This window comes from Phaethon aethereus, assembly GCF_964289735.1.
Source record: "Phaethon aethereus genome assembly, chromosome: 1".
Taxonomy (NCBI): Eukaryota; Metazoa; Chordata; class Aves; order Phaethontiformes; family Phaethontidae; genus Phaethon; species Phaethon aethereus.
The window spans coordinates 45506715-45519278 of NC_138575.1; the positions used below are offsets into that span (position 1 = coordinate 45506715).

Sequence of the window (12564 nt, forward strand, 5' to 3'; positions counted from 1 at the left end):
TGCTGTTTGTAGGGATCAACAAGAATTGTCTTCCAGGACCTCCAGTAGTTCTAAATCCCTTGCCTCTATGTAGAATTAAAATGTCTCCACTGAAGCAAATTAAAAACTTATGATGAACGCACGTGACTAAAACTGCAGCCTAAAGATTTAAAAAAAATGTACGGACTTTAAATAAAGTTGAAGAAATTAGGTTATCTTTTGTCCTTGCTATGTATTTCCCTTATAAGCTCTTATTTCCTTTCTGAGCTCTTGCTTTTGTAGATGCCTGTGACACCTCCCAATTTTTTATTACCGTGCTTCTTGTAAACTCAGTGTGTTCTCTCCAGTACCTAACACTGGTAAGGACCGAGATGGGATTTGCAAATCATGGGGACAATATAATTTTGAAACATTTGATGGCATCTACTACTACTTCCCAGGAAATTGCTCCTATATTTTTGCAAAAGACTGCAGTACTCCAGAACCCCAGTACACTGTTTGGGTAAGTATGTGAGCATATACTAGAAATAACACACTGGGTATTCCTGTATTACAGGGCTTAATTTTCAACATAAATATAATAAGGAGAGAGACAATAAATGGATCAAACTCTTCCATAGCTTACTTAAATATAAAATTATGCTGCTGGAAAATGTCTAAGCCTATGTGCAGTAACTCAAAACACTGATGAAATGATAATCAACAGAGTCAGGATATTTAAAATAGTATTTCTTACTCCCCCTGTCCTAAAAAGGATCTCTGATCTCTCCTTTCTGGGAGCAAAAGTGGGTCTTAAGGCAGACCTTGGAAATTTCAATAAACTTCAGCTGTCAGACTGTAAAAAATTTGAGCCGCCAAGTAAAGTGCAAACAGCTATCACCTGCTTGATAACTGGGCAACCGAGCATACTGAGCCCCTATTCACAGCCATTGGCACGCTATGGGGAGCTGCCTCCCAGGCCCACGGAAAAAACTGTCCCCTCTGGGGATTTGCATTCTAATTTTGGATTACCTCTATGTCATGCAGAGAAGATTAACAGCTCAAAAGTCTTAATCTTGACCTATGTGTGGAAGGCACTGTTTTAGTAATTTCCTCAAATTGCTGAGTATCTATGGTTAATGAATTTGGGTCAGAGAGAGTTCAAAACCATACCCTCTTTGAAGGACGATGCCCTATTTATCAGACTGTTGGTTAGTGTGGGGAGAGGATACAAGCTCATTATGTCACTTTTTACACAATGGTTGGGATTTGGTGCTGATTGGGCAGAGGAGATGGGAAAAGAGGGGTCCTAATTCTGAGCCCTGGTGGTCACAGTGCTTGCAGGGGCAAGAACAGACCTAGATGCCGATTTCTGCTCCAAGGACTAGTTTTCATTTTTAAACAGATGACCTCCTCTCCCCGCAGATACTAGCATCTAGTGAAGATAAATCTGCCATTAAAACTGTCATTTCTATTCACTCAGGTTATAGACAGATGCTGTTACATCCACCTTCCACAATTTCATTTTAATTCTTTGGATTCTGTGTGCAGCTATGATCTTTTAAGAGTTTTCAGAAAAAGCTGTAGCAAAGCCCATGATTATACTAAAATCTAGAATCAATATTTCAGTGGATTCCAGTTGCTCTGGAAAGAGAGAAACTACCATTCAATTGCTGGAACAAATGTCATGTTTTGCTAAAAACTGAAAATGTTTACTCAGAAAAGTCATAAGTGAGGTTGAAGCACTGCAGTCACTACAGGCTGGACAATGGAGAGCCAAAAACCTTGCCAAATCCTCACATTATGGTCCTTTTGGCTTTAATAATCCACCTCTCTAGAGGAGAATAAAACACAAGAATTATTTTGATTTTCCTTGATTGTGTCTCTGTCTTGGGCCAGGTTTACATAGAAACCACCTGTCAATACTAGTAACATTTATGATGTCTTTATTTATGATTATCTTTATACATGTAAAAACTCTAATGCTTTTCCTGGTTTGGTTTATTTCACTCAAAGAAACAGTAACTGGTTTTTACTTCCAGGATTAAATGTCAGTTTAGGAAGATTAATTCAAGTATGTGTTAGCACTGTATGTGTTTACCAACAGATCTTTTCTACAAAAATGATAGCTCTAGTTACTTTTACAGCCTCCATTACTACGTTGGCAAAATGTTTCCTAATGACTAATCTATTTAGCTTCACAGCACTGTCAAGTCAACTGGTAATGCAGCTCCCATCCTCCTCAGAGAACGGTGACACACACAGTCATAGGAGTCATATTTGAGCTATCTAAACTCTGTCTATGTTTTAATTTAGGTAGTGATAGGTATCTAAGATTCACAACACATTCCCTTGTCTCCTCACTGGTGTCTAAAATCATCTCACAGGCTTTTGAAGCACTGTAGTCTAGAATATCCCACGTTTTAGTGGCTTAGCCCCACTGAGATTAATGAACGCTGTTGAAATTTTGCTCAAGCCCTTGGAGTAGGTATGTGCTTAAAACTCAGACTACATAAGTGTAATTCAAAACTGTGTAGTAGTTAATTAGTTAGAGCATATGCACAGAAAGTTGAAAACCTATATTGCTATCATCAGTCTGAGTAAATCTGAACCCACAGTTTTCAAGTCCTGGGAGCGCACCCTGGCCAACGAAAGCTGTGTGGTCTCTGGGGACAAGAACCTTCCTGCAGGAGTCGTGCTCTGTCATGCTGAAGGTTGGGAATACAAAGGAAGTCTGACTTCAGGGGTAGCCTCCTTTTTGCCAAACTATAAAAAGGAAGAGTGCTGGCTTATCATACCGGTTCCAAGGTCTGATTATACATTTTTTATGTGAGAACTACTTCACTGCTGTAAAAATGTAGACACGTTGAGATAGGAGTTGCATGGTCTTCATTTCTGGAAGCATGCATCTGAGATCTGTTTAACACCTCTCTCTAGCAGTGGGCAGTCATGGAATTCACACATTGCCAATATCTGAGACACACAGTTTTGCAAATCTCTCTCTGGTTGACTGGAACTTGTATTTCCATTGCTGTGTTCAAACGAGAGACACTGATACACGATTCAAACCAATGCCCTGGCTCACTATGCTATATATGGGTAATGGGGAGAGGTAGACTTCAGAAAAGCCTGCCCTTCTCCACTAGCAGGGCTTGAAAGCAAGGCAAAATGGGTTTCAACAGACCCACATAAGTTAGATGCCTGCAGTAATCTGTGGGAGTGCTCCAAAATCCCAACAAATCCTGAGTGGTTCGGGAAGGCATGTTGTAGTGCAGCTGGTGCCAGCTGCAGCTGGCATGGAGAATGCTGGTATTACACTGAGGTTTTGCATTGGTTTGTAGTCCCCTCTTAGAGATCAGACCTCTAGAAACAGAGCAATAGAGGTGTCTCCTCAGTGGAAATAACAAGCTCCTATGTTGGAAATTATAAGCTAGCTCAATACAATGCCTCTGAAGTTCATCTGTGTAAAATACCTGAGTATTTCATCCAGTATTTAAACCACTTCTTGTGATGCTTTGTGCTATTAAACAGTTGCTGTATTTCTCAAGAGTATTAGCTAGCATGAACTTCTAGTGTTGCATATCTTTGTAGTTGTGACTTTTTTATACTCTAAGTATTTATTTGTAAAGCTCTTTCAGTGATTGGTGCATATAAATGTAAAATATCATATATGAGTTTATGAAAAATTGCATGACATTATTGTGAACAAACATTTGCTCATATTGTGTGTGTATTTTTTCCCCTCTAAGGTTCATAACAGTCCTCACTGTTACAGTTCGGTATATGCTTGTCAGAGGTCCATCAGCTTATTTTTTTCAAATCATGAAGAAATAATTATTTCAGGACATGAAGTAAGAAAAGATGGAATCAGGTAAGTGTTCTAATGGTGGGTTTTAACATCTTATTGTAAAAAGATAGTGTGGACTTTGGGAAATTGATGCTTTTTATACCAACCAGAGATATAAAAAAACCAAAACACAACTTTATTGATCCCTCACTGTTCTGTACTGGGGCTTATAGAGCTCTAGTTGAGCAGATGTAATGGTCCTGATGTAATGCCTGAGTGGGGATAGCATACAGTCCCCACATGAACCTTTTGTTCTCAGCTGTAACCTAACAATTACCCATCCTTACTTGGTACAGACAAAATCTGCATTCGATAGTTCTAGCTGATCCTTGGTGTACCCTGATACCATTTTGAACAAGGCAGTCACTATTTATTTTTGGTAGCTATACTTAATGTAAGACATTATCTTTTTCTAGACAAGTCTGAATCGGTTGAATCAAAACTCTTAAGACCCCTTTGCCCCTTTGGGGCAAAAACTCCACAAAACATGTCTGAGGTATATCAAACCCCCAGATTTACCTTTTTTTTTTCCAATAAGTAAAATAATGAGTGCAAGGCTATCACAAGTATGTTTTACTGGTTGATAAAGTACAGAAAATTTCAAAGAATTGCTAAGATGGTCTTGCCATCTCCTTTGATATAATGCTACAGACATTAGCATCTGAGACTGATAACTACAGTGATACTGTTCATCCCAACAGAAGGAATTTTGGAAGATTAGGATTAGATCTGTGCTGCAATATTATTGTCCAGTGGTCTTTGGCCAAAGGAGGAAGATATACAGTATTTCGGTCAATAGTATTTTCTGTACTGTGAGTTCCTCCATTTGCAGATGTCTAACCCCGTGATGAACCTGTGCCCAGAAGGGCTGCTGGTGGTCATAGTGTCACATAGCTCCTCACTCAATGCAGCATGCACGTGAAGTCACGTATTTCTCAATGTGCCTATGCTGGGCTTTGAAAATGAAGATTCATTATTCTTTCAGTCTTATAATCGGTACAACTGATAAGTGTATACAGCAGAAAAGCATTAATAAATATGGTCAATATAGAGAAGTAAGCAGAATCACAGAATCATAGAATCATAGAATAGTTTGAGTTGGAAGGGAGGTCATCTAGTTCAATCCCCCTGCAATGAGCAGGGACATTTTCAACCAGATCAGGTTGCTCAGAGCCCTGTCCAACCTGAACTTGAATGTTTCCAGGGATGGGGCATCTACCACCTCTCTGGACAACCTGTGCCAGTGTTTCACCACCCTCATTGTAAGAAATTGCTTCCTTAGTTCTAGTCTAAATCTGCCCTCTTTTAGTTTAAAACCATTACCCCTTGCCATATTGCTACAGGCCCTGCCAAAAAGTCTGTGCCTGTCTTTCTCATAAGCTCCCTTGAAGTACTGGAAAGCTGCAATAATGTCTCCCCGGAGCCTTCTCTTCTCCAGGCTGAACAACCCCAACTCTCTCAGCCTGTCCTCATAGGAGAGGTGTTCCATCCCTCTGATCATTTTTGTGTCCCTCCTCTGGACCTGCTCCAACAGGTCCATGTCTTTCCTGTGCTGAGGGCTCCAGAGCTGGATGCAGGACTGCAGGCAGGGTATCACCAGAGTGGAGTAGAGGGGCAGAATCACCTCCCTTGACCTGCTGGCCATGCTGCTTTGGATGCAGCCCAAGATATGTTTGGCCTTCTGGGCTGTGAGCGCACACCAGTACCTCCAAGTCCTCAACAGGGCTGCTCTTGATCCCTTCATCCCCTAGCCTGTACTGATACTGGGGGTTGCTCTGACCCAGGTGCAGGACCCTGCTCGTGGCCTTGTTCAACCTCATGAGAACAAAAGATAGTAAAAACATGACGAAGAATTGGATGGAAGTGACTGTATAGACCTGGGAGAAAGGGCTTAGTGAGTTAGAAGTGGTTTTTTGTGGTGTTTTTCTAGCACTAACCTCAACTCATCTGAGATCTTTGAAGCAGGCTGTTTATTTTTCCAGATTAATGTTGCCTCAGACAGTTGGAAATGCTTTCCTTGAGAGACTGGCTGACTATATTCTGGTGAAAACTACCTTTGGTTTTTCTCTTGCGTGGGATGGAAACTCTGGTATTTATATTAAGCTGACAGAAGATCATAAGGGAAAACCTTGTGGCCTCTGTGGAAATTTTAATGGCGATAAATATGATGACCTGATACTGCAAAATAGTAAGTAAATATCTTAGAAAGACACCTTTACCTTGTGTGAACAGCTTCCATGTTCACTTTAAATATAAGACTGTGAAAAGGCAGAGTCCTTTTTCAGTTATTTCAGTAGAAAATAGAATATCTGCTCTATTCTTCTTCATCATTACAGATGCTAAGATCCTAGTTCCAGCAAGTATTTATATATATAAACATACCCCAGCAAACCAGCTGGGGTATGTTTGTCCTAGCTGAAGAAAGTGCCTTCAAATAATAAATAAATAAATAAATGTTTGTGGGTTTCTCTATGTTTAAAGATGGAGGGAGAAAAAGAGAAGAGCCAAAATATTAATATTTGGAAAAAGCACCATCTTGGGCAATTTGTTTAGATGCGCATCATAAAAATGGTAGTTGAAATATGTACATTTCAAAGTTGTTGCCAGGGAATTCCTTGTATCTCTTTGTTGGCATGCTGTATTATGGGCTTCCAACTACCTTGTAGGATAAGGAGTTGCCCAATGCTGCATCTGAGGCAGAGATTACTTGCTAAGCTGGTAGAATATTCTTTAGTCTATGTAGGGAATACTCTGTAGGAACTTTTGTCCTACTTGCAACTAATATGAAAAAAACAACAACAACCAAGCTTGAGAATATGAGGAATATTTTTCTCAGTCTCTGATAAAAACAAAGATAGGACTGTTTCACTGTTACCCTTAATTCTTGAGAGAATCTAGTCCCATGGCCCTGCATATTCTTAAGTCACAAAAGTTATCTCAATGTAACTTTTTTCCCTTCCTGAGTTTCTCCTCATTTTTTATGGCTGATAGTGGAGCTTTTTGACTTTAAGTGAAGGAAGATGCAGTGTCCGTATCTTTGTATAGTCTTTAAAAATTTGCCCAATAGAAATTTCTTATACATCTTCTTCTATCAGAGCAGTAAGTTCCCTGTTTCACACATTAACTTCTGCACACCAGAGTATAGTATGTTTAATAAGTAATTAAAACTGGTGATCTGTAATAATGGAGAACAATGGAATTTGGAGGAGATAATGAATTCAGACGATCTCTAAAAAATAGTAATTTCAGTATCTTTAAATGGATTCTTTCTTATAAAAGATTTCCAGCTCTTAGCTTTCTTCATTTCCAGAGCTACATTTCTTTGCCATCAGCATTTCTCTAGTATTTTTCTTTATCAGAAATGATAGTATTATTGTAGTGTACAAGCGAGAGTGCTATGAATTATTTTAACCTTGAAGCAGTTGTATAACACGGTGCCTTGACTCTGTGCAAATACAAAGCATGATGTTCTGATATCTTCACAAGAATAGACTGCTAATTCGAATTACTTCTAAGCCGCAACATTTTTTTGTTTCCAAATCTATAAATCCTCTGGGGTGATGATTTACGTCCCCCAGCTAAACTACTTCCCCCTGTAGTGTAAAGGAAGCTCTTACATCTATCCTGAGTCTTCCAGAGTCTGAATGCTCTCTATTTGCAATGCCACAAATAAATAAGTTGCTGAGAGGCATGTAATACTCCATTTCAAAGCACAGTTTAAAAACAAACTCCTTTTCTGTTTCCTTATCTTCATCTTTAATGGCATCTTTGTATTGCTTTAATATGCAAGGTTGTATCTGTGTATACAACTGTTTCAAGGACAGGGATTTATTTTGTGGCATTTTTTAAGGACTTAGAAATTTTTTTCAAGCCATGTCAAAATGTAAATGAAATATTTTTAATGTTTTTGCCGAAGCAGAGTTATGTCAGCAGGCTTACCTCTAGATCAAAACCTAGCTTTTTATGTTTGGGAAGGGTTTTCTGTGTAAACAACTATTCTGTCAGAGAGGGAGAAATGTTTTAATTCTCCCTGGATCTTAAGTGAAATAGACTGGTGGTTAGGATCTTATCTTTGTTTATTTGTGGAGATACAAGTACAAATTTCTGATTAGTGTGTTTTGGGGCTTTCCACATTGCAGAGTGTCAAACTTTGTACATCTTGTGCTAGAAGAAGTTAGATTAAGTTTTGGATAGTACATCTCTGTGAAAAAAACTGTAGCTGATTTCATTTCAATACTCTATCTCCTAACCATGCATAGATATAGATAACCATAGCATAGATACCAATTACTGTAAGGTTCTTCAAGATGGAGGCAATATACCCTTTTTAACATACTTAAGAAGACAGAGAAAATGTAATATTTAGTTCTTGCTGCAAAAATGTGGAATTTTGGGGTCTGTTTCTTTACTGCCAACCTTCTTGTACATTCATGTATCTTCTTCAGCCTGTTACCATGACTTCCAGTCATGCATCTTGTTCATCAAGTCTCCCATGCTCATGCTGTGAGGAGAGCTGGGCATGTACTGGTGTGTTTGTTGTAGGGCTTTTCTGCAGCAAGGGAAAAGGAGGGAGATAATAGTGCTAAGTGACTTTTGTGAAACATGTTGAAAGCCTTAAATTGTTCTAAAGAAATGTATTTTTTCTTAAGTATTCAATACATTTCACTTGTCCTTATTTGTATATTTGTTATAAAACTGTCAGTGACTGCACTTAAAAAACCCCCAACCAACACCTTGTCATATATATTTTTAACATTTTCATTTAAATGCAATATAAAATACTACCTGAAATTATAACAAAAAAATGAAGTTTTTCTACACTACCTGTACTCTGAACATATCTATAACTGAGGTAATGAACACACTGAAAAACTACCAGAAATTTCCAAGCTGTCTTTTGTGTTTGTGTTGACAAGTTTTTTTCCTGGATGCTCTTCCAACATTTTCATGCAGTAGGTGAACATACAGAAGACATTGCTGAGTTTGCAAATAGCTGGGCTGTGCAAACCTCAGATGACGTAGCTTGTGTACCTACTGCCTCAGATTTTTCCAGTCCTTGCTCAGCTGATGCAGAATCCACTGAGGTAAATTAATAATGTTTTATTTATTTATTTTTATTTACATTTATTCTCTTAATTTTCACTGCCTAGTGATGGTACAAGAATCTAGCAATATAGACCATGTTGAAAAGAGCCATAAATGCATTGATGCTTTGAGAAAGGGGAGATTCAGATCAGGACTGTTGCTAGGAAATGTCTGAAGATCTTCAGATGTTTAGCTTAAAAGTACAAAGGCTCAGATAGGATGTGCCAAGTGGCACAGGTCTGCTGGCAGAGCTCTTCATTGCTGCATTAATCTTGGGTTCAGTTTCCAGTCCTGGCATCTTACACCTCATCATTTTCAAAATTGTGAAATACTGCAGAAGTAACATGCTCAGCTTCTGCATTGACACAAAATGCTTTTTTTGTCATTTCACACTCTTTCATCCCAGCTGGTTTAGGAGCAGCATGCAATCAAGCCAGCCGAGGCAGAGAGGACAAATTTTAGGAAGAATAATAAAGGAAACATAATAAAAAATTGAGACTGTGAGATTCTCAAATTTTAATGGGGGATATAAAGGACCCTAGATTAAGGAAAAAAGCTAAAAGAATTGTGCTTGTTCAGAAAGTATTTGCTAACTGTTGTTTACTGATTCTCCTTAATGTGCAGGACATATTCTTCAAGTGCCAAATATTCCTGCAGTTTCCTTTTCTCAGCTGTCATGAAAGCATAGATCCGTATTCTTATATTTCTAGCTGTATGAATGATCTTTGCAGGTAAGGCTGGAGTTCTTGTGTATTTATTTTTGGTGCATAAACAGAATGCTCACTCTTTCGTTTGAGACCAGACCTGAGCAGCACTGAGGGAAGTTAGGAGGAACCAAGTGCAAAGCAAGAGATGTGCGTGTGGGTGGGTGACTTAGTGTGGAAACAAAGGGCACAGAACCAGCCTGCCAAGGGGTATTTTGATTGCTAAAGGTTTACATGGATTCAAGGAAATACTAGACAAATACATGGAAGAGAAATCCATGAAGAATCACTAATGACAAAAGAGGATATGCTAAGCACAAAACCCCTGAAAACTGTATCTGGAGGTCCTGAATCAAAAATACATGGAGATGATACTAGGGGGAAATATCAATGCTACTGGAGGAGCTAGACCATTTGTCTGACACAGCTGGACTGTTTTTATGAGCAACCTCTATGGTTCAAATTAGTAGAATTTTTCAAAATTGTTATGTTTATGTATATTCAGAGTTGTCAAAAGAAATTCAACTCTAGTTGTCTTTGGTGGGAGTTACACTCCCTCAGCTGCTGGCATTATATGCAACCTGATATTTTCCACTTAGGTCTCCAGACTCCTGTTTAGTTCTTGTCATACAAGTTAAACTGGTGCTCCAGAGTGCAACTGAATAGATGATCACTTCCTTTTTAGTAGTGTTTTTAAATTAAGAAGTAATTGTCATAAATAGCAGTATTTTTAAAAGATACTATTATGGCCTTCTCAGAGTATCATAAACTTAATGAAAATTAAATTTAAATTATGAAAATTAAATTTAATAAAAACATACAGACAGGATCATGAGTCTAAAAGTAAGAATCACTCAGTATAGTTCATTAGAACTTGTTAGTTCATTTTTGATGAATTTTTATTTTTCTGCTTTATCATAAAGTCAAGATGGAAGAATTTGTGTTTGTAGGCAAATCTCCAAAGTGTGCTTACTGAAGTTTATGATCTGTACATTGATTTCTCTCAGACAAGAGATGAGTTGCCTCTGTGTGGTGTCTTTGTAACTCAGGAGTTTATTGTGACTTTGTCTTAGCAAAAGAAGAAATAATGAAAAGCAAATTTTCAGATGTGATATTGAATCAGTGTCATGGTGTTAAGGCGGATTTGATTTTTGTCAAGATGCATATCTCTATTGATGTGAATTGTGTGAATGGTAAAAAACTTGAGGGAAGTTTCTGTGTCTCAGAACCTCATTAATTTAGGCTTAATTTTTTTATAAAAGAGATCTCTTTTCTTGTGACTTAGTATCAGTTTATGAAGTTTTTTGTGGGGCCACAGTATATGCCAAGTATTCTTTCTATTAAGACCCATTTAATTGGATTAGATAAGGAGAGGTGGAGAGACTCTGATCCCTGTAACAGAGAGTATAGTGGTGTTTGATTTGATAACAGATGTGTTGACAGCAGAATACAAATACAATACAATATATTCTTAAGACCATTAATTTTGGAAGCACGATCTTGTATGCTGAAAGACAGACTCTGCTGATCTGTCACAGTCATGCTTATAATAGAAATGTCATGTTATGGCTAGTTCATTTTGGCATCAAGTCCTCCACAGTGACTGATGGGAGTTGCTGGACTTTCTTGGTGACAAAAGGTTGGTGGTATCTCGCCTTATGTGACTTACATCTGAATAAAATTTGACCTTACCTAAACACACTGATGAATGTCTCTTTACTTGATCCTGGCAAAAATGCACTGTACAGCTGCTTCTGTATAGACTAAGGCAGAGATAATGTCTTTGCCCAAGGTCATGCTGTAAAGCCCTGAGCCTGTCTACAGTATTCAGTAGATAATGCTTCTGGCAGCAAGCACTTCAGCACAAGGTCAGGAGTCCACCAACAGGTTTCTTCTTGCCTAAGTTCAAGGACTGACAGACAATTGGAAGCTTGAACTTGTTACTTGGACGAGAATGTCTTTTATCAGTGTAGATCAGAGTTTCCATGTCATACAAGAGGGAGAGGGCCTGAGACATGGACCTTGAGACTGTTGAGTTGTCCATTGTCTTCAAGACAAGGTCACGTTTCTCTTTCACCATAAGCAGCATTTATCTTTTTCATAAAAAATTAGTGGTTTTGTTCATTGTGGTAATGTTGAAATGAAATAGGTTTTTGTGAGATCAAATTATAAAAACACAACAGTATATTCAGTATAGCTCGTTCCTTTTCATAGTATTTTCACTGTGTGCCGTTATGACTGAGTGGTGTCAGCTATGTCTGAGATATCCTGTGCAGTGTAAATGGATTTCAGTTCCTTGATTACTCTTTTTTTATCATTTCAGAGTGAATGATGATGAAACATACTGCAGGGCAGTGACAGAGTACGCTAGAGCATGCTCTCATGCTGGGTCCCCCGTGCGGGACTGGAGGGATGACTTTCCTGCCTGTAGTAAGACTCTTTAATAAAGCATACTATGTGATCTTTGAGATATCTCATGTATGCATTTCAAATAGTTCCATCTTGACAACATTCATCACTGTAGGACTCAAACCTGATACTGAAGTAGATCAGCCAGCTTCACTATTGGTGGAGAACAATGAAGTCAATAACTTGCTAGAAGAATATTTTAATTCTATTGTGATCTGATCTAGATTGATACAAAATTCATGTTTCCACAGATTGCTTGAAACATCATGTGTGCTGACATATTCTAGGACAAAGAACAAACTTCTGTGGAGATCTGATGTTGCCCTTCTTCCCAGATGATATTTCAGCCTCTACTGGCCCTTTAACAGAATAAGAGTTAATCCAGCTCCTAGTTATCAATCACCACCACCCATCAATTGCAGTTCAGTCTCATGCACAAGACTTTGAACTGGCTGAGATATGAGCACATGTTCCCCTGTCACAGAAACTATAACTTCTTTTGTAGGGGCAATGTAAGAATTTGGTAAAGACTTAAATACTGATGAGGGATTCACCACAGTT

General features: G+C 38.3%; 1 protein-coding gene across 1 annotated transcript in view; it reads left to right on the plus strand.

The window, feature by feature from the left end:
- Positions 1–12564, plus strand: part of OTOGL (otogelin like) — a 97780-nt gene that overhangs the window by 6699 nt on the left and 78517 nt on the right. Inside the window, exons 6-11 of the mRNA XM_081999589.1 lie at positions 327–481; positions 3708–3829; positions 5788–5993; positions 8759–8889; positions 9515–9621; positions 11918–12024. Of these exons, the coding sequence (XP_081855715.1) occupies positions 327–481; positions 3708–3829; positions 5788–5993; positions 8759–8889; positions 9515–9621; positions 11918–12024 (828 nt within the window). The remainder of the gene's footprint in view (positions 1–326; positions 482–3707; positions 3830–5787; positions 5994–8758; positions 8890–9514; positions 9622–11917; positions 12025–12564) is intronic.